The following is a 23,272-nucleotide window of genomic DNA, read 5'->3' on the forward strand; positions in this document are numbered from 1 at the left end:
GTTGCTTTATGATTAGTTGCCTTTTTCTGCTTTTCCCTCTAGAGGGTGAACTTTTTGAGAACAAGGGCCAGATCTTTAAAATTTTTATTTCCTCAATGCCTGGCATATCCTGGGTGCTTAATAAGTGTTTCTGAAAGTGAATTCTCTCTTTCCCAAGACTTGTTTTCTAGCACATTTCTGCCCCAAACCAGTGGTCAATGTCTGGATGTGTTAAAAAGAAGTCTTTTCCTTTATATAATTTTCTCTATGCATTTCTAGGTCAAGCAGAGCTTATTACTTACGTTGGGTGACTCAATTATTCTTCTGTAGCACATTTTCATTTTGTTTGATGATGCAGAGGGAAAAGAACTTTGTAAATGTAGACGTAATGCACATTACTGACCGATGAATTTATTAAAAACTGATGGCAGTATTTTTAAAATAAATCCTTTTCTTCTCTTTAATATTCTAAATCTAAGCATGCGGTGCTTCACTGCACTGACTTTTATATTTTTTGCTTTTCCCAGGATTGGATTGAATCCAGGCAGGAATTCCTCCCAGTTTGCTTTCTTTTTTAAATGTTATGTTCAACCTTTATACACTGTAACTGAACTATTTCTTTTGTTTTAAATTAAGAGACTCAGAGCTCCTTTTGAGATACCTGCCCCAGATACCATTTCTTTAAGTCAGCATGTGTTTAACCGAACTTAGGGTAGGATGGGTAAAAATCTTGGAATAAACTGATTTTCATGATCTGAATTGTCTGCTGGTATCTGAAAGCTGATCAGGGATTCTTGGATGTCTTCTCAGAGTTCTCGAAGCTTCTGAAGTGTTGTGCTAAAGTACCTGTGTGTATATGTATATTTTTGCTGAGAGTGTGCCCCTAGCTATCATAATCTTAATTGAGCTTATGGATTCTAAAAAGTTAAGAGCGTCTCACATAGCATATAAATGCCAGTACTGTGATTGTCTGGTTCTTTTGGCATAGTGTTTATGCAACGGGGCAGATGTTAAAAACGAGCAGCTGGTGTTCAGTGTTTGGCATAGCGCCTCTACAGGGAAAGGTGCGATTGTGCGGAGGGACGATCGCCCTGCTTACTTACACCCCCCCTCCCCCTGCAGTTCATGTCACTTGGGTCCCTGTGGCCTTTCTCTGACTCTTCTGGTCCTCAGTCCGTGGTACCCATCTCTAGGCCACGGCAGCTACAGCTGATGGTTCTGGTGGCAGTGCTGAGCTCTACCCAGGCTACCATCCTCTGTTAACTGGCTCTGCTCGTAACTCTTGTTCCTTTCTATGCCTGGCTGTCACTCTTCATGCTTGTTGTTTCTAAGGCCGTGAGTTTTGATCAGCATCCCGGCCTCCCCTCCCGTTTGTTCCTTCCAATTCCTCCTTGGACTGGGAGACCCGCTAGCCTGGCTTGTTAGGATTATGTGTTGACTGAGGCGGTGAGTGAGGACCCAAGGGGCTCAGCGGTGGAGTGAAGTACCTGGGCTTTGTAACAGCTGTCCTTGACGTTCAAGTGGTCGGTTTCCTTTTCTGTTTCCTTTGAAATTGAGCTCTGGAGGCTTGATGGGGCTGGCTTATGATGATCCTGTGTAAGTGAAAGCATACACAAGGAAACTCTTAATTTTCTTGGGATTGTCACAGATTCAGCTGTTCTAAGTTAAGTGTTTTCCTTCCTGATGACTGACGTTTTACTCTTTATACCTCAGTTAAAATAGATTTGGGGACACTTTCTAAAACAAATGTAAAACAATATAAGAAGAAAGCTTCCAACCTCAGATATTCTGTGGCTTGTGTATCCTAAGTCTTGTGCATCAGGTGACATGGCTGGTACCCATTTCTGTTGGTCGTTAGGCTGCCCCCAGCGATGAAGCCGTGGTGACACTGCTGTGCGAATGGGCCGTGAGCTGTAAGCGATCAGGCAAGCACAGGGCCATGGCTGTGGCAAAGCTCTTGGAGAAGAGGCAAGCGGAAATCGAGGCAGAGGTAGGTTGGGTTTTCCTTCTCCTTGTCGATGCCATTGTTTTAAAAATACTGCTTAGGGCAGGATTCTGTTTCTTACTCTCATTATGCTTTTTTTATTCCCTTTTGAAGGGAAAAGGAAGACTATACAAATTCACATAAGGACTCCATAGTAGGATCCCTCTAAGTCGATGAAGCCAATAATTTATATTCTGGACTACTTTCAAATAAAACTTCAGTATCAGATTTACAGTGGAAATCTCCCTTTGAGAGGTTAAGGCACACACACACATACATAGATGTCTGTACACTTGGTATTATATACATTTGTGTATATGTACGCACGTGTAGTGGATCTAGAAACACTTTCTTGAGGCAGTCCTGACTGTGAGGTTACAGATGCCAATTTGTATTCGTTTTTGAGATTGTGTTCTGGCCCCGGAGAGAGCAATTAAAGCCTCCGGAGTAGATTAGAAGGGAACAAGCAAAGCTAACCTCGTCCGCATTAGCTTTGTTGAAGGAAAGCTTCCACGTGAGCCTTCCTTTCTGCCTGCGGGGCCTGGCGGGGGCAGCTCTGGAGAAGGCATGTGTGTGATCTGACCAGGCTGTCACCTCTCCCCTGGACAGCTGTGACCGCAGGGCCTCCTGCCTAGTGTCTCCCTCCCTCCCTCCCTCCCGTGTTCCCCACCATCCTCCACCCAGCAGCCAGAGACGCCTTTTCAACATGGACACAGATCACATTGTCCCCTTCCTGAAACTCCCAGTGGTTCCTTCCCGTGACCCACAGAGCCTCACAGGAGCCCCGCACCTGCCCTTGCCACCTCCTCCCGGACCTCCCTCCGCGGGGTGACACAGCCCCAGCTGCGCTGGTCTTCCTTGTCCGCACACACACCACACCCGTGTTTCTCTTGGGGCCTTTGCTCTTGCTGTCCCTCCTGGGTGGCACGCTCGGTCCCCCCCTCTTTACACGGCCGTTCCCGTTTCCGGAGGTGTCGCTTCCTGTCTAGCATTCCTGGCTCAACATGTACCACCTCCTCAGGAAGCTCCTCCGTCCCCACCTGATGTACAGTTAACGGCACCCACCCCTCGGCCCCTCTTTCTCAGGCGGCTCTGTTTCACTTTCCTCACTGGCTTCTCATTTAATGCCTGGTGCCCTCTTATCGCCTCCTTATTTAATGCCTGTGAGAGTACGCTTGACAACAGGGGCCTTGCTCATCCTGTTCAGCGTTGTGTTACTGATAATACACCTGCTTCCTGTGACAGTATTAAAAAATGAAATAGGAAGAATATTTTCATAGACATCTCCTTCTGTTGGGAAAGCACTGTTCACCAAATACAAAAGGCCATGTCGTTGAAATTGGGGCTTAAGGATATTGACGCTAAGGTGTAAACCACATGGCCCCTTTTACAATGGCCAAATTAGGAAAAGCGTTTCATTGCTTTTTTCCTACGTCTTTATGAATATAATATATTCTACAGCGAATTGCAATGATTAAACTTCAGTAACTAAAGTTGAATTCCTCAAATTTCATTGCTCCTTCTGGATTGTTTTTATTGTGTCTTCTCCTCCCCGCTTGTGTATCCCAGAACACTGCCCACACCCCCACCACTCACACACACACACACACACATTCACACACGCACACTCACACTTACGCACACACATACACACACACACACTCAGAAGAGGTTCACATATAGATGACAGTAATTTTAATAAGTGTAAATGTATTCATAGCTAAAAATGTATTCTCTCTGAAATGTTTAAAATAATTGATTTCTATTAATCAATTTTCAAAATTTGACCTTTATAAAGAGAGGATGGATTGAATAAATCATATCTAAATATAATAATATTAAAATAGATAATGAAAATGGGAAGAATCAGAGGGATATCAAAAAAGAATAGAAAATGAGGTTCTGATTGCTTCTAAACTGTTTCTTTACCAGTCTTCCAACAAGTCCTGACCTTAAGAATGTAGAAGTTAAACAGCTTCTCTCAATGTGTTTCATGAACTGTGGAGATTCCAGGAGGTTCTGAGAGAGCTTCTTGGTGAAGTGTGATGAGTGAAAGAATCTTATTAGAAGAATAATGTTAGTTTTCTCATTTGATACCACACTTCCCCACCATACTCGTAAATTCACTGCTTGACAAAAACAAACACAAAAGAATCAAACGCAATAATGCACGCCTAAATATTTCTCAGAGGGAATACCTAATGGTATGAACTATTTAAAAATGAAGACAACCTCAAATTATTTTTAGCAGTTTTGCATAGGGGTAATGAGTAGTTATTGTACTATATTACACATTTAACAGATATTCATACTGTGCTGTGCAGAGTATATAATTCACATGAATAATGTTTTTCACAGGGGTTCTTTGAAATCATTTGAATTGTTCAGGGGCAGTTTCCCTCAACTTTTAGAAATTATATTCACTTATGATGCATGGCCCTCAAATAAATACAGAAATCTCAATTAATTTTGCCTGTTTTATCCAAGAACATAAATGTTAATAAAAAACTAACACATTTCAAACTTGTCCTCTATAATTAACTTTGCTTGTTTATTTTTAATCTTAGAGATGTGGTGAATCAGAGATCTTAGATGAGAAGGAGTCCATTTCTTCAGCCTCTCTTGCTGGATCTAGTTTGCCTGTTTTCCAGAATGTTCTGCTAAGGTTTTTAGATACACAGGCCCCCTCATTGTGTAAGTAAAGCTCTTTGCTTTTAGATCTTAGATAAGGGGATTGACCTTTTTTGGAATTGATCAGAAAGGGGAGAAAACCCTCCCCCCTCCCTTATCTGTAATCTTATCAAAAGTTCTTTGTACTGAATGTAATGCATATTTCACCACGCAAAATTTTGTAGCCTATTTTCAATGGAGACTCTTATGCTATTTTAGAATCAGGCAATCTTGAAAGACTTAAAAATTTCCAGAGTTTTATAGTTAAAACAGTAAGTCAGCTCATTCCCTTGTGTTTGGTGGACTAATTTCCCCTTTCTAGATCTTTCTTACCAAAAGAGAGGAGCTAAGGTCCTGTGATGTTTATTATATATATATTGTGATTATGAACTTTCTCTTTTTGCACTGTTTTCTAAATTCCTGATTTTCTAACTTCTGACATTAAAAGGGGGAAAAAATAAAACAAAAGTACCTTATAAGCAGGTCTCTGATACAAGGAACTAGTTTGTAAAGATGGTTGGCTGCTTGCCTGCACTCTCTTGGATGTTCATGTCCTATCATGTTCTTTTTGTGTCTTTATTCCATCGTTAGTGGGGAGAGGGGGATTTGGGGAATAAACAACCACCCAGTGGGTTCATACTGTAGGTGGAAACTTTAAAGAAATCATTTGTGTGAGCTAAGTGGGCTTGACCTTATTCTGAGGTTTTCATCTGACAAAGGACAGCAGGGAGGGTCTCAGGATAGATCGTGATGGAAAAACAGAAAAACGGCAAAAAGTGACAAATGATAGACAGGAGAGAAAAGAGTGGAAGGTAGAGAAGGGAGCCATCTGTGGAGAAGAAAGAGGTAAAGCAGCAAGAAACAGTACTGCTTCCTATTCCTATGAGGAGGGCCTCATTTAGGGTTGAGTGACACCTGGGGGTGAGGTTCTTTTAGTTACTTGGTGGCTCTTCTAGGCTAGAGGGAGAACAAGAGCCCCAGCCAAGCTGGTGGTCGGAATGTAGGGAGCAGTGATGAAGCCTGGAGAAGGCAGCAGAGAAACGAAAGGACAGGAGAGATTCTGGACAGGAGAAAATACGTTGTCAGGGATGGAAGTCAGCAGCTCTGACTTACCTTGTGTCCTGGGGGAGACAGACATTTGCCCTTCGCTCCCCTCATCGTGTCCCCATTCCTGTTACCAAAGAAATTTGGGAAGAACATCCTCCTCCTGTGCCTTGCTTGCTCTGGATCCCACTTACTGCTCTGTCAGAGAAAGCTCTTCTGCTTCTCTGAATCAAACTTGCTCATCATTGGCTTTGGAGATGGACGAGAGCATACATTTAGGCTTACAGTTTAGGGCACTGAGTGTAGTATTCCCTGGATCCGGCTGTTGTCTTTATTGGTGTTTGTGAATGTGATGGTACCAGGGACTGAGCTTTGTAGGTTTAGTCTCAGTACTTTAGTCATTTTTTAACCTTCTCTCAAAGGTGCAGACACTGAGTTTTATAGCTGCGATATTAAAAGTCATAATGTGAGTGAAACAGACTGGTTATGAATTTAAAAAGATGGCACAGCTCCATCTTGGGACCCTTTTTATTCCATTGTCCCTTTTTCTTTTCAGTGGATCCCACTCACTAGTTTTTTCCAATACCATCTGAATTATGGTTCTATTGTGAAGTCTCCTTTGAAAAAGTGCAAACCACTCTCCCCCAAAACACGGATACACTCTAAGTAGAACAAACAGTCGTGAGTCATGAATCATGAGCAGTTATAATAGTAAAACCAGAGGAAAGCAGTCTAGCCCTGCTTTTTTTTTTCTTACCTGAAATTTTGTGTGTTTGCATGATTACTTAAATCATCATTCATTTGCCAGGGACCACTACCTTTAATCTAGAAATGGTGCTTAGAACACTGGATACTATCGATAGTTTTCAGTTACAGTGGGACAATCAAAACTGGTGTGCCACAGCAAAGGAAACCATAAACAAGACGAACAGACAACGCTCAGAATGGGAGAAAATATTTGCAAATGAAGCAACTGACAAAGGATTAATCCCCCAATTATACAAGCAGCTCATGCAGCTCAATATCAAAGAAACAAACAACCCAATCCAAAAATGGGCAGAAATAGACATTTCTAAATAGACATTTCTCCAAAGAAGACATACAGATTGCCAACAAACCCATGAAAGGATGCTCCACATCACTAATCATTAGAGAAATGCAAATCAAAACTACAGTGAGGTGTCACCTCACACCGGTCAGAATGGCCATCATCAAAAAAATCTACAAACAATAAGTGCTGGAGAGGGTGTGGAGAAAAGGGAACCCTCTTGTACTGCTGGTGGGAATGTAAATTGATACAGCCACTATGGAGAACAGTATGGAGGTTACTTAAAAAACTAAAAATAGAATTACCATATGACCCAGCAATCCCTCTACTGGGCATATACCCTGAGAAAACCATAATTCAAAAAGAGTCATGTACCACAATGTTCATTGCAGCTCTATTTACAATAGCCAGGACATGGAAGCAACCTAAGTGTCCATCGACAGAGGAATGGATAAAGAAGATGTGGCACATAAATACAATGCAATATTACTCAGCCATAAAAAGAAACGAAATTGAGTTATTTGTAGTGAGGTGGATGGACCTAGAGTCTGTCCTACAGAGTGAAGTAAGTCAGAAAGAGAAAATCAAATACCGTATGCTAACACATATATACGGAATCTTAAAAAACAGAATGGTTCTGAAGAACCTAGGGGCAGGACAGGAATAAAGACGTAGACATAGAGAATGGACTTGAGGACACGGGGAGGGGGAAGTGTAAGCTGGGACGAAGTGAGAGAGTGGCATTGACATATATACACTACCAAATGTCAACTAGATAGCTAGTGGGAAGCAGCTGCATAGCACAGGGAGATCAGCTCGATGCTTTGTGACCACCTAGAGGGATGGGATAGGGAGGGTGGGAGGGAGGTTCAAGAGGGAGGGGATATAGGGATATACATATATATGTATAGCTGATGCTCTGTTATACAGCAGCAACTAACACAACAATGTGAAGCGATTATACTCCAATAAAGATGTTAAAACAAAATAAAAAAATAAAAATTTAAAACATAACAAAAAACCAAAAAACCTGGTGTGCCAGTTCTGTGCAAAAAGCTAGAGCCTCATAATTTTTCAGTAAATCCCTTATTTTGTTAAAAATATGCAAAGTAGTGAAAATATTAAGATTAGTCATTTGTTTTGTTTTGTTTTGTTTTCCTACCCAGTTGAGGAAACTGATTCTTGGTTGAATTTGTTTCTTTACAGCGGATCCAAACAGTGAATGTGAGAAGGTGGAATTTGTGAACCTGGTGCTGCTCTTCTGTGAGTTCATCCGGCACGACGTCTTCTCCCATGACGCCTACATGTGCACCCTCATCTCTCGAGGAGACCTGTCCATCACCGCCTCCACTCGGCCCCGGTCGCCAGCAGGAGAAAATGCAGACGAAAACTATCCAAAGGACCATGACGTGAAAATGGAGGTATGGCCCTGGGAGGGGTGCCCCACCCCCCAGAAACCAAACTCTGCTGGGGAACCGCTTTCAGAGGGGTTATGCGGTGGTGGAAAGGTTATCGTTTCCAGTTGTACTCTCTTGTTTCAAAGCTCATTTATCTCTGCTTCTCACTCACACACACAAAATTTGGACTGTAGTTTATATCTCCTAGAATTTTCTTTTGGATATGCTAAAACTAGTAATGAAAAGATTTGACAGGCTATCCCATTTTTCATTGGATTGGAATTATATTCTTCCAGTTTTACGTATTTCTGATCTCCAGTTTTCCTTTAATGTTGAGCCTCAAAATTGGACTTGTTTTGGCCCTAACATCCTGTTTTCATTCTAAGGAGCAGCTTTTCTCCAATGTATCATTCATTACTTATATCACTCTTTTATACATACGTTTTAGTCATAACACATCGTATTTTCATTTCAATTAATTAAAAATTTAATCTCTCTCTCAAATGTTGCAGAATTGCTCTTTTTAACAAATTACTTTATACTGTGAGTATGACTTTATAATTTTCTGCCCATTTCTTGTATTTTGGACATTGTTCCAGATACTTATGGAAATTTTCAAGGCAAAAAACATGAAGTTGGTGATGGGAAATAGTAGAAAATGGTGAGAGATTGTGACAGTTTTTTAAAAATAAAGCCTCATATTGGCTCTGTGAGAGTTTAAGCATCTATTATGATGATATTTTAAAAATAGTGGCTATCCTTGTAATTTAAAAACCTGCCATTAAAATTGCACACCTGAATTTGTAGTTTGTACTCTTAAGATTTTTAAAAATTATTTCTTTAATGTAAATACTTTTGTTTCTAAATTTGTCCACAGTAGAAGTTAAAAAGAGTAAAAAATAAAGTTACTTTACCTGTTTATGCTTTTTCTATGTTTCTGTTTTTTTCTTTTCTATTTTTGGACATCAAGGTATCTTATTATCTTAAATATACTCTTAGATTTTTCTTACTAAGGCAAGTTGGTGAGCGTGTGACTAAGGGGAATACCCCCAAGAAGGAAATTATGGCCAGTTTGTTTTTAATCGGGAAGTTTGTGTACTTTTTCCCTTAAAATATCATGGAAGTTAAATCTTTTTCATCAGGAGGACAAATAATGTGACTTTGTAAAGCAATGGGTGTCTTAACTTCCTTTTCTTTTTATTGAGAAAAAAAGACACAAGGGGGAAAAGGGACATAAGATGGTTTAAAATGTCACTGTCATGTTTTAGCTCCAGCTTCTTTATGAACTACAAAATTTACAATGTGACTTTCTTTCTCTGGCAATTATTAGGAACAGACTATTATGGCGCATATGGGGATTGACTCAGGAACTACTAATATTTTTGATGAAGTAGACAAGAGTGACTTTAAAACTGACTTTGGTTCGGAATTTCCAGTAGGTTCAACCTTCAAATTCTTATTGGCCATTAACCGCTCCTCCCCACCTCTGCCCCAGCTGTCTCCATCCTTCTGCCCCTTGCCCTGTGTATTGGAATGAACTGTGTACCTGTGATGTGAATGTCATCCTCTCGCATTGCACCCGAGGCCTCAGTTAGTCATCTCATTTCAGCTCATCCTTAGTTTTGGCTGCCTTGCCTCCTTTTGTCCATTCTAATACTCCCATCCTCCTGGTTGACTGTGACTCCTTTGTTCATTTAGAGATCGTTATCTCAGGAATACACGAATGTCGTTTCATCAGGACAGCCCATGTTGATTGGCTGAATGTGTGTTCAGCTTCTCAATAACAGCTTTCCTGGCTCTGGACTTGTTATACATTCTTCTGCTTTATCTTGGTATAATTACAACGTGTTCTTCCTCAGGGATCTCAATGTGTAACTAACTCTTTATGAAAACACATGTTGGTTGGGGTACAGACTAAAACCTTTATATCTGTTGTTCATGAGCTTTATTAGTGAATTATTTCTGTGTATATGTTTTTCTAGGAAATGTAGCCCTATGAGGAAAACACTTACCTATAAGTCTGATTTTATCTCTGGTCCTCCAGGAAATGTAGCTGTGCACACTTCTTACGTGTGTGGTTGTCATTGTCTCATCTTCAGAATGAGGGATGATACTAAAGATCTGAATATGAAACTTGTGCAAATTAACACAGTGTATTATTTTGCTCGTTGGTTAAATAAGGAAAGGATATGGTGTGAGTGTCTTGTGGGCTTGAAGTTCTGTGTTTTGGTTTTGCTCCCTTTCATTTACAATCTCCAACATTTGTTTTACATGACTTAGATTTTTTCTCCCATGCCTGGAGAGTCCTGTGAGAATGCTAACCCTTCCCTGGGCAGAAGAATGTCAGTTAACGGTGAGAAGCTGTCGAAGAGAGAAAAACCAAGGGAGTTAATTTTTCCATCTAATTATGACCTCCTACGACATCTGCAGTATGCAACCCATTTTCCCATACCTCTGGTAAGTTACAGCTGGTCAGTTGGCAACCTGATTATTTCACTGCAGGGTCATTGACCATTGATTATTCAACTGCTTGCCTGAGTACTACGTACAATAGCAGGTGAGTTTTTGCCTTCACTACTTCTTTTGTTATTGATTCTCGTCATGTAGCTTATGTGCTCATGTAGTCCAAGTTAGTGGTGTGATACTACTACTGGCTGGCTAGATTTAACAGAATTTTCTATGTTAATGTCCTTTTATTAAGAGCTTCTGAGTCACTGCAAATGATGTCTGAATGTGTTTTCCTACTTCAATTTGAGACTCATTTACTGAGTAGCTTCTATGTGCACTGTATTGTGGTAGGTACTTTTGGTATTATACAGATGAGTTAAAATTTTTGGGCACAGGAAAGATGAATAAGATAGGAGGGAGACAAATGTCTATAAAATGACAAGCACCAAAATAAGTGCAGTAATTAAGTAAAAACCCAAGTGTCCCCTGGAAGGTGAACCGTTTGACATTCCTGCGTCTCTTCGACGCTCAAAGAATAAATATTGGAAGGGGGGAGAGCATCTGGTTGAGAAGTCGGTTATGGCTTCATAGAAGAGGTTGTGTATGAGATGGACTTGGATTTTGACCTGTTGACTTTAAGAACTGGATAGCATATGGAAAATAGTTGCCAGGAAATTTAGTGTTTGAGTCATAACAAGTGATATGCTTTATTCTGAAGGGAAACAAGATTAGTTTTTTGATATTTGTAGTGAAAATAGGGCCAAAATTTGTAAATTTTTTTTTTTTTTTTTAATTCTAAGGTTCACTATCTTTTTCCCTGGAATTTTATTTTAAGTGTAATTTCAGTGAGTCATTTTTTCTTTTTTCATTGAAGACTATTATTATTATTATTTTAACAAAAAATGTAATTGTGAGGTAAATATTATGTTATTTCCTGGATATCTTTGAGGAGTTTTGATCTCTAGGCTAAATGTTTTCTTAAATTTGTTTATTTTTTGGTTATTTTTGAACACTCTCCGAAATGACTTTCAAAATCACTACACCCATATAATTTTTTCTTGTTACAATTGAGAACCCCTTGTTAATTTTTCTATGCCCGGGGCTATATCAAAAGTAGCCACAATTTATCCTTGTTCATCACTGGCTGAATATATCAGTATTTTTCAGCTGCTACCTGTAGGCATCACTCATTTTCCACATAATGGAATAACTTCACAGTTTATTTAGGGCAGCCGAAAGAGTAGCCTGATATTTTAGAGAAGTATCCTGAAGAATTCATGGCTGAACTATCATGATGTCTGTGATTTGTTTTAAAATAGTCAGAGTCAAAAAGACTCCATACTGAAGTCTGGAGTTAATAGTAATGCACCGGCGTTAATTTCCTAGTTTTGACAAATGTATCGTGGTCTGTAAGGCATTAGCTTTAGGGCAAACTAGATGAAGAGTATGTGGGAACTCTCTGTACTATCCTTATACCTTTTCTGTAAATTTTAAATTATACCAAAATAAAAAGTTTATTTAAAAAAAATGGACAGGGGAAATGAAGGAAATATGGCAAAAAGTTGAAAATGGTTCAAGTTGGTTGAGGGTTCTGTGCTCTTCTCTTGGGTGAGCAGCGCTTTGGACGTCTCCCTCGCCTGTGTGTGGGTGTGAGAGCAGGGGCTGCCCAAGCATGGACTTCTTTCCTCTGTTGTTCGCGTGACCTTTGGTGACACAGTGGTTCCCAGCACTTAGCATTCTCAAGACTGTCCCCTTCCTTAGAGGAAAGAGCATGAATGATGTGACTATAAGCCTCACGATGAGTTATGACATAATTCAACTGTAATGTGCAATCATAAAAGAACTGCTAGAAAATTGATGTTGTAGGGTACAATTTTTTAATAGCCTTCTCTCACCAGTTGTCCAGAAGCTCCTTTTTTGTGAGGGAAATTTAGAATAAGCCGTCAAAAATGGGGAAATAAAAGTATAGATTAATAGAACAGTGACATTAGGAATGCTGTAGTGAGTCTGGTTCTCTTCCTTAATAAAAGGGAAAACTCGAATAGCCAATCATGCATGTGAGGACAATATAAGAATATGATTAAAAAGTTTTTTTTTTTCCCCTCCTTTGTCTCTCAAATGTGGCTCTAGTGAGTGAAGGCCAGGGAGAGAAGACTAAAAGGGGACTTGACCAAAAGATTCAGGAAAGTAAACTAGTTTCATATATGGTCGTATATGAATGTCTTGATCTGTTCATCAGTAAAAACATGTTCTTAGATTGCCAACAAGCACAGGTTCTAGTGTCTAGGCATTCTCCCAGCCTGTACCACAGGTGAGTCACTTAGACCCTGTCCGTGTTAGATACGTGATGCTGACTGGGGCTTCTGTCATTAGCACTAGCCAGCTGGAGTTTGTCCAGTACCTACCATGTTGTAAGTGTAAGAGGCACTTTTTTGTGCATTTTCTCCTTTACTGTTCTCTTCAAACTCAGAGAATGTATTGTAAAATTGTGGATAGGAGTTGTCTTTAGGGTTCAAGCTTCAGAAAATAGTTATCAGTGCAGAGCTAAAAAATGAGTCTGGAATCAAACTTGTTTTGTTAGCTTCCAGGAACACCATTTCTTTCTTTCTTTTTTTTTTTTTTTTTTCCCCCATCCTTTGAGATCATTTATTTATTTTTATTGAGGTAATGTGGATTGATAACATTATATGTTTCACGTGTACAACGTTATGTGTCTACTTCTATATCCACTGCAGCCGCGGTCCCCAACCTTTCTGGCACCGGGGACCGGTTTCATGGAAGACAATTTTTGCACGGATGGGGTGGGCGTGGTTCAGGCGGAAAGGCGAGCGATGGGGAGCGGCGGATGAAGCTTCGCTCGCCCCGCCCCTCGTCTCCTGCTGTGCGGCCCGGTTCCTGACCGGCTGCGGACCAGTAACAGTCTTCAGCCTGGGGGGTGGGGACCCCTGCCTTATAGAATGCTCACCCCCCAAAATTTAGTTTCCCTCTGTCGCCATACAGTTGATCCCCTTTCCCCATTTCATCCTCCTCCCCAATCCTTCCCCTCTGGTAACCATCACTCCAGTTCTCTGTGTCTACGTGTTTGTTTTTGTTTGAGGAATACCATTTCTTAATCCTTGCAGCTAATGCAAATGCATTACCAATTGTTTTAATGTGGGCTTTTATAACTGAAACAAAAAAAAAGATACAAAGCCTTAGGCATTCTTGTCTAAACTTTTCAGCCTTCTTTTCCCTAAATAAGTATTTTATTTAATACCGTCTATTGAATCCTTTCTGCATTACTGGCATTTGAGAGAATTTGATCAATGGCTTGTGACCCTGAGAGTAGCGTCACCCATTCTTTAAACTGCCGGCCCTACATGGGGTCAGACTCATCTTCAGGATCTGGCTGGAACCCATCAGCCCAGCACGTGCTGCATTTCTGACAAGGCCTTGCTATGTGGTGTCGGCCTGTCTATTTTAAGACCATGTGACTGGTGCTATTTTTCCATACCTTTGATGTGAGTTCCAAAACAGTAGTTTTAGCAGTTACTATAATTTAACAACCCCCCTTGAAAATGTTATGGGGTCTATTTCATATTGCTACAAAATAATACTAAGAAATCACTGGATTTGTCATTACTAACAGTAGAAAATCTTTATTTATAGCCTACAGCTAGTATATAAGGATATGTAGTACATTAAAAACTATCCATGTATTTCCAAGCCTTTTTAAATTAAGCTTAAAAAAAAGCTTAAAAGAATTTTAAGCTATTGTGGTAGGAAACAATTAGCTATTAAAAATTGGAGTCGTGAGCTAAAAGGTTACCATTTTCGAAGTGATGGATTAAAACAAAATCAGGCACAGCACAGGTGGTTTCATGTAAAAAATCAGCTGGCTTTTTTTTTTTTTTTTTTAAGCGATCTAAAGGACTTTAAATTGTGTTGCTGAAGGGCTTTCTGGAAACTTACATGGAGATTATTTTGCATATTTCTATCAGGAAGTCAGTTCCAGGCCTTTAAATGAATACCTCATGAATACTTCAGTCTGTGTCATAGAGCTCATTTAGATTTCAAAGATATTGCAGGGTTTATGTTGGTGCAACAAGACTTTTTAGTTTTTCGTACAAACGTTTGGGTTAAGGAGCATCAGCAACCGCAACAGTACTGCTTGGCTTGCATTTAGAAACAGGGTTTCTCAGTGAACCAAGCCACATTGGCTAGCTGCCTGTGTTTTTACTTATGGAGGCTCTTTTTTCCCTCCTTCCCAGCAGTTTTGTAGACTCAATTGTCCAGTAAGGCAGGAAAAGATAGCATGAGAAAATCCCATATTTTATGCATTGTTTTCACAACTTAGATAGCATGAGAAAATCCCATATTTTATGCATTGTTTTCACAACTTGATTTTTCTTTCTGAGCCTTGGTCTCCTTACGTGAAGCAAACGTCTCCGTGACCTTTAAGCGGAAAGCTTTTGAGAGATGATAGTACAGGATCGGATCAAAACACAGGTTGGACACAGCCAGCAGCAGTGTGGCCTCTTTGGCTTTGAAAAGTGAAATCCTGGTGGAGCAGTCAGATATGACCTCTGTCTGGCTGAGGGTGTATGGGATTCGGACAGTGTGATAAGGAACAAAACATACGATGTAGCCTGTAGTCACCAAAAGTATAGTGATGAGAGCTCTTTTCACATTTGGATAATTTTCATTATCTTTGTTTCTGTAGAGTTGTCGAATTACAAGGCAGTTAGATATTAAGATGATGGCTGAGAAATTTAAGAATATTGCTATGCATATGAAATTTGTCAGCAAATGCCAGTTTCTTCCAAACTCCTTTTTGAATTCCACACAACCCACGTTGGGCTTTTCCTTGATGTCTTTGATGGGAATGATCATGTTTGGCACCATTATAAGAAGGACCATTAACCATACAACAGCCGATATCATTTTGGCAAATCCAGGTTCTTGTATTCGATAAATCTTGCAGCTGTATGTCAACTGAAGACAGCGATCAATGCTAACAAATGCTAGGAAGATAATTGATAAGTACATATTAATGTAGATGAGGCAGGCTGTTACTTGGCAGTGGAATATCCTCAGCTTCCAGGGTGCCACGCCCAAGTCGACAATGATTTTCACTGGTAATGCCAGAGTAAGCAGGAAATCGGCTGTAAGCAAATTAATTAAGTATATGCTTACACACCTGTGATTTGTGTTTTTCTGTATGAAAGCCCAGGTTGCAAAACAACTTCCAATAATTCCAACAAGGAAAACTAAATAAAAAAAATATGTGAATGGCTCCAGGTCTCTGTAAACTGGGCAGAAGGTAGAACTGTTGGTCATCCTTACTTTCCCTCAAGATGACACCGTCCAAAAAAAAAAAAAAAAAAAAAAACAAAAATCCAAAGAATCTGTTAAAACAGAAAACAAAAGGGAGAGAAGAGAGGTTAATAATTCAAATTGGATATTATTTTCTTCAAACACAATTGCATTCACAAAACCACGGTCACAGTCTCTCTGCTTCTTAGAATTTTATTGGTGAACTTACTAGATTGTGTGGACTGCTGGGAACATCTTAGATTATGAGGAAGCCTGGGTTTTCCATGGTCTGATTTTATGATTTTGGGAAATCCCACGTAGGTTGCTTCTAGAAAGGATATTTTTGACTTCACACTTTTGCATTCTGATAGCTCTTTTGTTACCAATTGCGTTGGAAGTTAGTTTGCAGAGGAGATAAGTGAACTGAAATTCTGAGAAATAGAGGAAACAAAAAAGGTTTGGTTGTGGCTGAACCTGAAGAGCTCGCATTGAGGCTTCCTGGCTTTCTGGTCTCACAGACTGACAGAGCTCTTCATGCTAGAGGAACCTAGGCTGAGAGGGGAGGTGAGGAAGGACAGAAAATTGTGCTAAAATCTAAAAAGTAGGCCTTTTATTGTGTAACCCACTAGAACATTTTCACAATGAGAATTTCATTTTGTTTTTCTTTTCTTTGGCAGAAAAAGTTGTAGGATTAGAATCTGGTCTTGCCTTGTTGCGCTAGATTCGTGATGGTACAGACCTGTGCTATCCAGTTTGGTAGGCTGCAGCCACCTGTGACCATTAAGCCCTTGAAATGTGACCAGTCCAAATTGATGTGTGCTGTACGTGCAAAGTACACACTGGGTTTTAAAGATTTAGTGTAAAATATTATAAAGAATAGTGCAAGTCGTAAAATTGTACTATTTTATGCAAATAGTACAACAGTTAGTAAAATATGTCATTAATTTTTATATTGAGCACATCTTGAAATGATATTTTTGATATATTAGGTTAAAATATTATTAAAATTAATTTAGCCTGTTTCTTTTTGCTTTTTTAAGTGTAGCTGTGAGATAATTTTAAAGTACCTGTGTGGTTTGCTTTATATTTCTCTTGAACAGTGCGTGTATAGATGTTTCCATGTCAGTGTTGGTGAGAAGTTTGACTAAGAACGTATTTTAAAGGCTTCTAGGGCAAGGATGTATGATCGTTGGTTACATAGTTCTCAAAGAGAAGCTCAGTTATATATATAGATGTTTGAAAACATCTAACTTTAACACTTGAGGGTTTTTTTTGGTTTTTTTTTTCTTCTTCTTTCATTGTGGGTTTTGCAGAGCTCAGGGCCAGAAGTTTAAGACTTCCCCTTAGAACCATTGTGATCATCACTGATGGTGACAAAATCTTGTCACGTTCCCTTCAAATCTGGAACATTGGGTGATTTATAGTGCAAGTTAAACAAACTGGGTATCATTTATTCCCTTTGACCTGGTCTAGTCAAACACATGCTCTTTGGGCCACAGGTATTCTTCCTGGTGCTACTTCCTGATAAACACCATCCTCATGCATCTTAAACACCCTTCTTCCTTTGTTTTAATAATCAGAAGATTGCTTTTGTGTTTTAGCAAGAAAAAATTGATATGTGGCTTGTAAAAATAGCAAATAGTAAGTATAGTGGCTATGAAGGCCAAACAAGCCCATTCTCTGAAACGTCCTTTTAAAGAACAAACAAGAACTTCAGAAGCCTTTCTGAATGTTAATTATCCTAATTATTTAATGATCCATTGTGTACCTCTTGGGGTGAAACAGTATGCAAGTGGATGGATAAGGCAGATGTACATAAAACTTTCTAAGTTAAAGTGACATTTAAAGGGTATATGTCCTTCGCCTTTCCCTACCTGAGATAGGACTTGAGGGTCCATGAGTAATGTCATTCTGTACTAAACTCAGTGAAAGTAATCAAGCACTTACTTTGTGTCTGGCACCATGCCAAGTACTTTACATGTACTTATTTAACCTTTCATTATTTCTATCACGTAGATGTTATTATCCCTGTCTTACAGATTAGAAAACTGAGGCACCACGAGGCTAACACTCAAGGTTATATAGCTGGTAAATTATAGAGCCAGGATTCCCACCCAGACAGTCTGATCTCAGAAGCCATGTTCAAAATCACTTCGAAACTTTGTCTCAATAATAATAACAGTAATAATGATGGTGATTATTATTATTATTTGGAGTAATAATTTTAAAATTCTATTCCCATATAGGTCATTACAGAGTACTGAGTAGAGTGCCCTGTGCTATACAGTAGGTTCTTATTAGTTATCTATTTTATATATAGTAGTGTGTATATGTCAATCCCAATCTCCAAATTTATCTCTCCCCTTCACCCTTGGTAACCGTAAGTTTGTTTTCTACATCTGTGACTCTATTTCTGTTTTGTAAATAGGTTTCATTTGTACCTTTTTTTTTTTTTTTTTTTTTAGATTCCACATAGAAGCAATATCATATGATATTTGTCTTTCTTATTATTATTATTATAGTAGCAAACCTTTACTAAGTGCTTACTATTGGGAGGAACTATAGTCTAAGCTATTTTCATGTAGAAGAGCAGAAATAAAGTATTCATTCTTTTTCCTAAATACTACTAAAAGATGTTTAGGCTCCATGTGTTTTGATGTTTCATTTTACAGTTCATATATTTAAAAACCAAACCTAGCTTCTATCTTTTAAGCCTAAACCTCCTTTACTTTCAAAATTCCTGTGACCTAGTTCCTGCATATCATCCTCCCAACTCTCTACTTTAGGTTGGTGGGATATCTACTGTTCTGGGAGCTCTTCCTTCCTTCCTTTGTACTTTTCGTTGTGATAGAATTTGGGGATCGTAGGAGTCTAAGGATGGAGGGAACGTTTATTAATAGCATCTGGTCCAATCCCCAGATTTGAGGAGACTGAGGTCTGGCACTTGGGTGTTGGTCAAGGTTTCCCGGCTCGTCAGAGCCGGCTAGGATCCGACCTTGTTGACCATTCCCTAGACTCTCTGCCTTTATGCTTCCCAGCTCCAATCCTGCCTATCCTAAATGCCTGAAGAAAGCTCTTCAGGTCTGAAGTCTACTCTAGGCTTTACTGAACTCCTTATGACTTGACTTTTAATAGTAACCATTTATTTAGTACCTGGGCATTCTAAATGTCCTTTTTGTTCTCTGGGTCAGAAGCTAGTGTTGGTGTAGATGGACCCTCATCTCCCACCTTTGCTCATTGTTCCTTTACAAAGTGCTAGGATTTTGGCCTATGCTCTTGTATTGCAAATGCTACATTATAAGAGTAACATATTAGGTGTTTCTCTGAGGGCCCCTTTTGCTCATACAATTATAAAGTCTCATTTATTAGATGAATATGTGGTAAAGAGAAGGATTAGAGAATAATTTGTTTTGATCAATTAATATACTATGTAACTGGCACTGACCATATATACCACTCATGGGTAATTTATTTAAAAATAATTACAGTGTAACTGTTCATTCGATAATGCTTGAGAGTCATGCAGTGCCTCGCTGTTGCTTTTTTTGAACCTCAGTCTAGATTTCAATGAAACACAAATCTATTTTAAAATTTTGGTCTTATCAAGTAGAGGTTAAATTGTACTATAATAACATTCTGTGTTTTCTATCATGAATTTGAAAACTAAGTGCTTGATGAGTATTTTTTCAACCAGTTATTTATTAGCTGTGGAAATCTGAGGTACCCAGATGTATTCCAGCAAAATCAAGAAAAGATTTCAAGTGTCTCCTTTGTTTGAGAGTGCCCATTGCTTAGAAACTCATTAGATACTCATTAGATATTTTTTTACGGAAGTCACAATGGAATTTTCTTGAAATTACTTATCGTAATGTTTTGTAGAGACCTGTTGTGCCCTGTTGTGAAGACCTACAACAATGGCCTTTATCCATCCAGTTATAATATCGAGTTACTGAATAGTTAAGCTTACCTATAAGTAAGCAGTATTCAGTCTTGTCTGAATTAAGCTGTCTTTCTGAAAGGGATGGATGAGGTCATCAGGTAGAAGAAAATTACAGCGTAGTTCACAGTGAGAATCTATTTGGAGTTTAACAATTGGTGCCTTCTTGCACAGCAACCTTATTGCATGCTGGCATTTTCAACTTACATGGTTTAAGCACTGAAAATCATAGATTTCCCTTCCATGGAAAGACATTTGGATATATTAAGTATTTGAAAAGACATACCTGGGGGTATATCGTCTGAGCCTCAGCGCGCCTTGCTCCCAGTCTTCAGAGAAGCGTGAGCTGTTTGGCTAGCTACAGCAGTAGCAGCCTTATTGCAGGACTGCCGGCTGCACTAAAAATTTCCTTTCCTTTTTATGTGGTTTTAAAATGCTGCATATTGACGTAGATGAAACTGTGGTTTGCACATAGCTTAACTGTATGAAAGCCTCTTCAGGTCCTTTTCAATTTTGTGTAAGCTTTCTTAAACAATCCAGATTCGTCTCTTCTTTTAGAGGGAAGATTTTTATTCGTCTGTTGTAATACCTAGGTGTGTTTTTTTGTTTGTTTGTTTGTTTTGAAAACACCCAAGATGTGTATTTTGTCATAATGATTTTAAAGAATCAATTTTTTGTGCCTTGAATGGTGTTATGAGTTAAAGATATTAGGTGTTTAAGCAGAATTTCTTTAGTATACATACTGATACTCATCAGTCTTTCAAAGTTATAATTTAAAAACTTGTTGCAGTTTGGATCCTACTGAGACATCTATTAACAAACAAAAAAGATGTGGTCAAGTGTATGTTGTTAAATCTGGAAAGAGAAGAGGAAAATCATTATGTAGAGAGAGAATCACTGTTAATGTTTTTGGTACATACGTTTTAAAATTTTTCTATGTGTATGCCCACTTAAAAATGTTATTATGTTGTGCATACTGTTTTATAGTTTGTAATCTTTTTATTCAAAATGATATTGGCTCTGTTTTTCTCAGTTATGTGAGTAAACCTGGGGTTCGCAGTTGTCAATTTGGCCCCAATGGCATAATGAATTGAGACAGGTATTTAGTAATTAATAGATTGTATGAAAAGGGACGCTCCAGTGTACATTTAAATTGTTTGGGTAAATGTTCATTCTTCCTGTGGGGGAGTGAGTGTGCCGGTCCAAAGGCGATTTGTAAGTGCAAAGCCATTGCCTGGTCACTTAGGGTCTGGGTTTTTCTATTGCTTCATTGTCTTGGAGGGTACTTTGGTTTCATCTCTTTTTCTCTTAATAATTCTCAGTTTTCCAAATAATAAAGAAAAAAGTCAGAAGAAACCTCTCTTGAATCTAAAATGCCTCCCTTTTGGTATTCACTTTGCTAAGGAAAAATCTCTCAAAAGACTAAATGAAGACTGTCAAGCCGGAGGGAATTTAAGGAGGATCTAGGGAACTTTTGAAAACAATAATGTGTCAAGATGCTTTTGATGACAGTGTCCATTTGTTTCTGATACTCCGGTGTTCTTTCGAATTCAGGTAGTTATTCCTATTACTGTATTTTGCAAAAGAATAACTTTACATATATTCACTCAAAAATTGGAGGAAAAAACCCAAATCTTTCTCAAACTTCGTATTTGATTTTGGTTAGGAACCAATGTTAACTTTCATCGTAACAGTGCTAGGAAATGCTCTGTCTTTTAAGATTTGTGTGCATCATTATTGGATAGAACTCACTTCTATCCACTTCAGAAAAGACATGCTTGCAGACAGTCAAGGTAAGTGAGCAGTTATGACCAGAGTTTACACTCACTGGGGGATGGAGAGGGTGAGATGGGAAGAATTTGGTGAGATGCAGTTGGCTGCCAGCTGAGTGGTGACTGGTTTTAAAATGATACGAAGGAACACTGGAATCAAAGGTTTTTCATAAAGTTTCTTTTTTCTTTTTTAGATAGGCATATTTATATGTGTACTTCCCCCTTCACTTTGGGGTATAGATAGAATTAAGAAATACATTCAACTGTTCTTAAACATCTACTATAGACACAGTTTTTTTTGTGTCTGGATTGCCAGATATAAAAGAGCTAAAGTCTCCTAGCTCTCGATGTTCCATTTCCTTTTTGGAATAGTGAGAAACCAATCTTTTAATAGTGAAACTGAACCATGTTCCTCCTTTTGAGAATGAGCTTGAGGCACCTTGGCGTTTTGTGGAAGTTTATTCACAGTGGAAACATGCTTTTCTTGGCTACCGTCCCTGTTGTTGTTTTTGTCTTTAACAGGAGTTCCATTTGAATTTCCATAGGTCACTTCTTTCTGTTTCGTTAAGGACAGATGTTTTTCAGTGGGTATTTCCTTAGCGTTCTAGGAAATTGCACATCATCACTAACCCAGTATTTCAGAAACCCAAGTGGGAAGAAGTGAGGGGAAGTTGTGTTTCCCTTACCTTGGTCCTGGCAATACTTATTTAAGAAATGACATACTGTTTACTTTAATGGATATTTTGTATATTTAAAAATTGAAGCTAAATTGCCCCATGAATTGAGAAAGAGAATCTTTTTGTAGTCAGTCCCTTATCCACACAAATCATGCTTTTGATCTTATTGAACACAAACACCAAACAACGGTATTTCAATAGAAGTATCATCTTTTTTTTTTTTTTAATTAATTAATTATTTATTTATTATTTATTTTTGGCTGTGTTGGGTCTTTGTTTCTGTGCGAGGGCTTTCTCTAGTTGCGGTGAGTGGGGGCCACTCTTCATCGCGGTGCGGGGGCCTCTGACTATTGCGGCCTCTCTTGTTGCGGAGCACAGGCTCCAGATGTGCAGGCTCAGTAGTTGTGGCTCACGGGCCCAGTTGCTCCGCGGCATGTGGGATCTTCCCAGACCAGGGCCCGAACCCGTGTCCCCTGCATTAGCAGGCAGACTCTCAACCACTGCGCCACCAGGGAAGCCCAGAAGTAGCATCTTTAATGCATAACATTCTTTTTTTTTTTTTTTGGCTGAGCCTAGCGGCCCGCGGGATCTTAATTCCCTGACCAGGGATCGAACCCATGCCGCCTGCAGGGGAAGTGTGGAGTCTTAACCACTGGACCGCCAGGGAAGTCCCAAATTTGTAACATTCCTAAAATTTGCTTTTAAAACATACCATGGTAGCCTTCGGAACTAATGAGGAAGAAGAAAATGAATGTTGCGGTAGGTAGCCGCTGCCACAGCCAGGAACACAGGTCTGAGAATTTATTTTCTTTAAAGAAATCCATGAAATGTAGGTGATTCCTCTCTTTACAGATGGGGAAGCTAAGGCATGGGGGAAATTGAGGCCTTGCCCAAAGCTGCACTGTTAGACCCCAGTGTCCCAGCACTTAATTATGCTTCTTCAAACGAAAGTGTTGGTTGGAAACTGTGGTTATAAAGGAGGCCACCAGGTCAGTTCATCACCAACCCCCCCCCAGCCCCT

At 39.2% G+C, this 23,272-nt stretch overlaps 2 protein-coding genes across 4 annotated transcripts in view; one reads left to right on the forward strand and one right to left on the reverse strand.

The window, feature by feature from the left end:
• Positions 1 to 23,272, forward strand: part of MED12L (mediator complex subunit 12L) — a 318,558-nt gene that overhangs the window by 85,355 nt on the left and 209,931 nt on the right. For all 3 annotated transcript variants that reach the window (XM_082459512.1, XM_082459513.1, XM_082459514.1), the window contains 5 exons: positions 1,838 to 1,969; positions 4,531 to 4,657; positions 7,932 to 8,146; positions 9,453 to 9,557; positions 10,403 to 10,579. In XM_082459512.1, coding sequence (XP_082315638.1) covers positions 1,838 to 1,969; positions 4,531 to 4,657; positions 7,932 to 8,146; positions 9,453 to 9,557; positions 10,403 to 10,579 — 756 coding nt within the window. The remainder of the gene's footprint in view (positions 1 to 1,837; positions 1,970 to 4,530; positions 4,658 to 7,931; positions 8,147 to 9,452; positions 9,558 to 10,402; positions 10,580 to 23,272) is intronic.
• On the reverse strand, positions 10,637 to 23,125 carry GPR171 (G protein-coupled receptor 171). The gene has a single exon (XM_082459678.1). It carries the CDS (start codon positions 15,887 to 15,889, stop codon positions 14,930 to 14,932), a length of 960 nt encoding a protein of 319 aa, XP_082315804.1. The 5' UTR covers positions 15,890 to 23,125; the 3' UTR covers positions 10,637 to 14,929.

The sequence above is a fragment of the Balaenoptera physalus genome, assembly GCF_965194825.1.
Source record: "Balaenoptera physalus genome assembly, chromosome: 4".
NCBI lineage: Eukaryota > Metazoa > Chordata > Mammalia > Artiodactyla > Balaenopteridae > Balaenoptera > Balaenoptera physalus.

What these genes read in the sequence shown, in the direction of transcription:
- GPR171 (XM_082459678.1), bottom strand. Translation starts at nt 15,889, where the DNA reads ATGACCAACAGTTCTACCTTCTGCCCAGTTTACAGAGACCTGGAGCCA.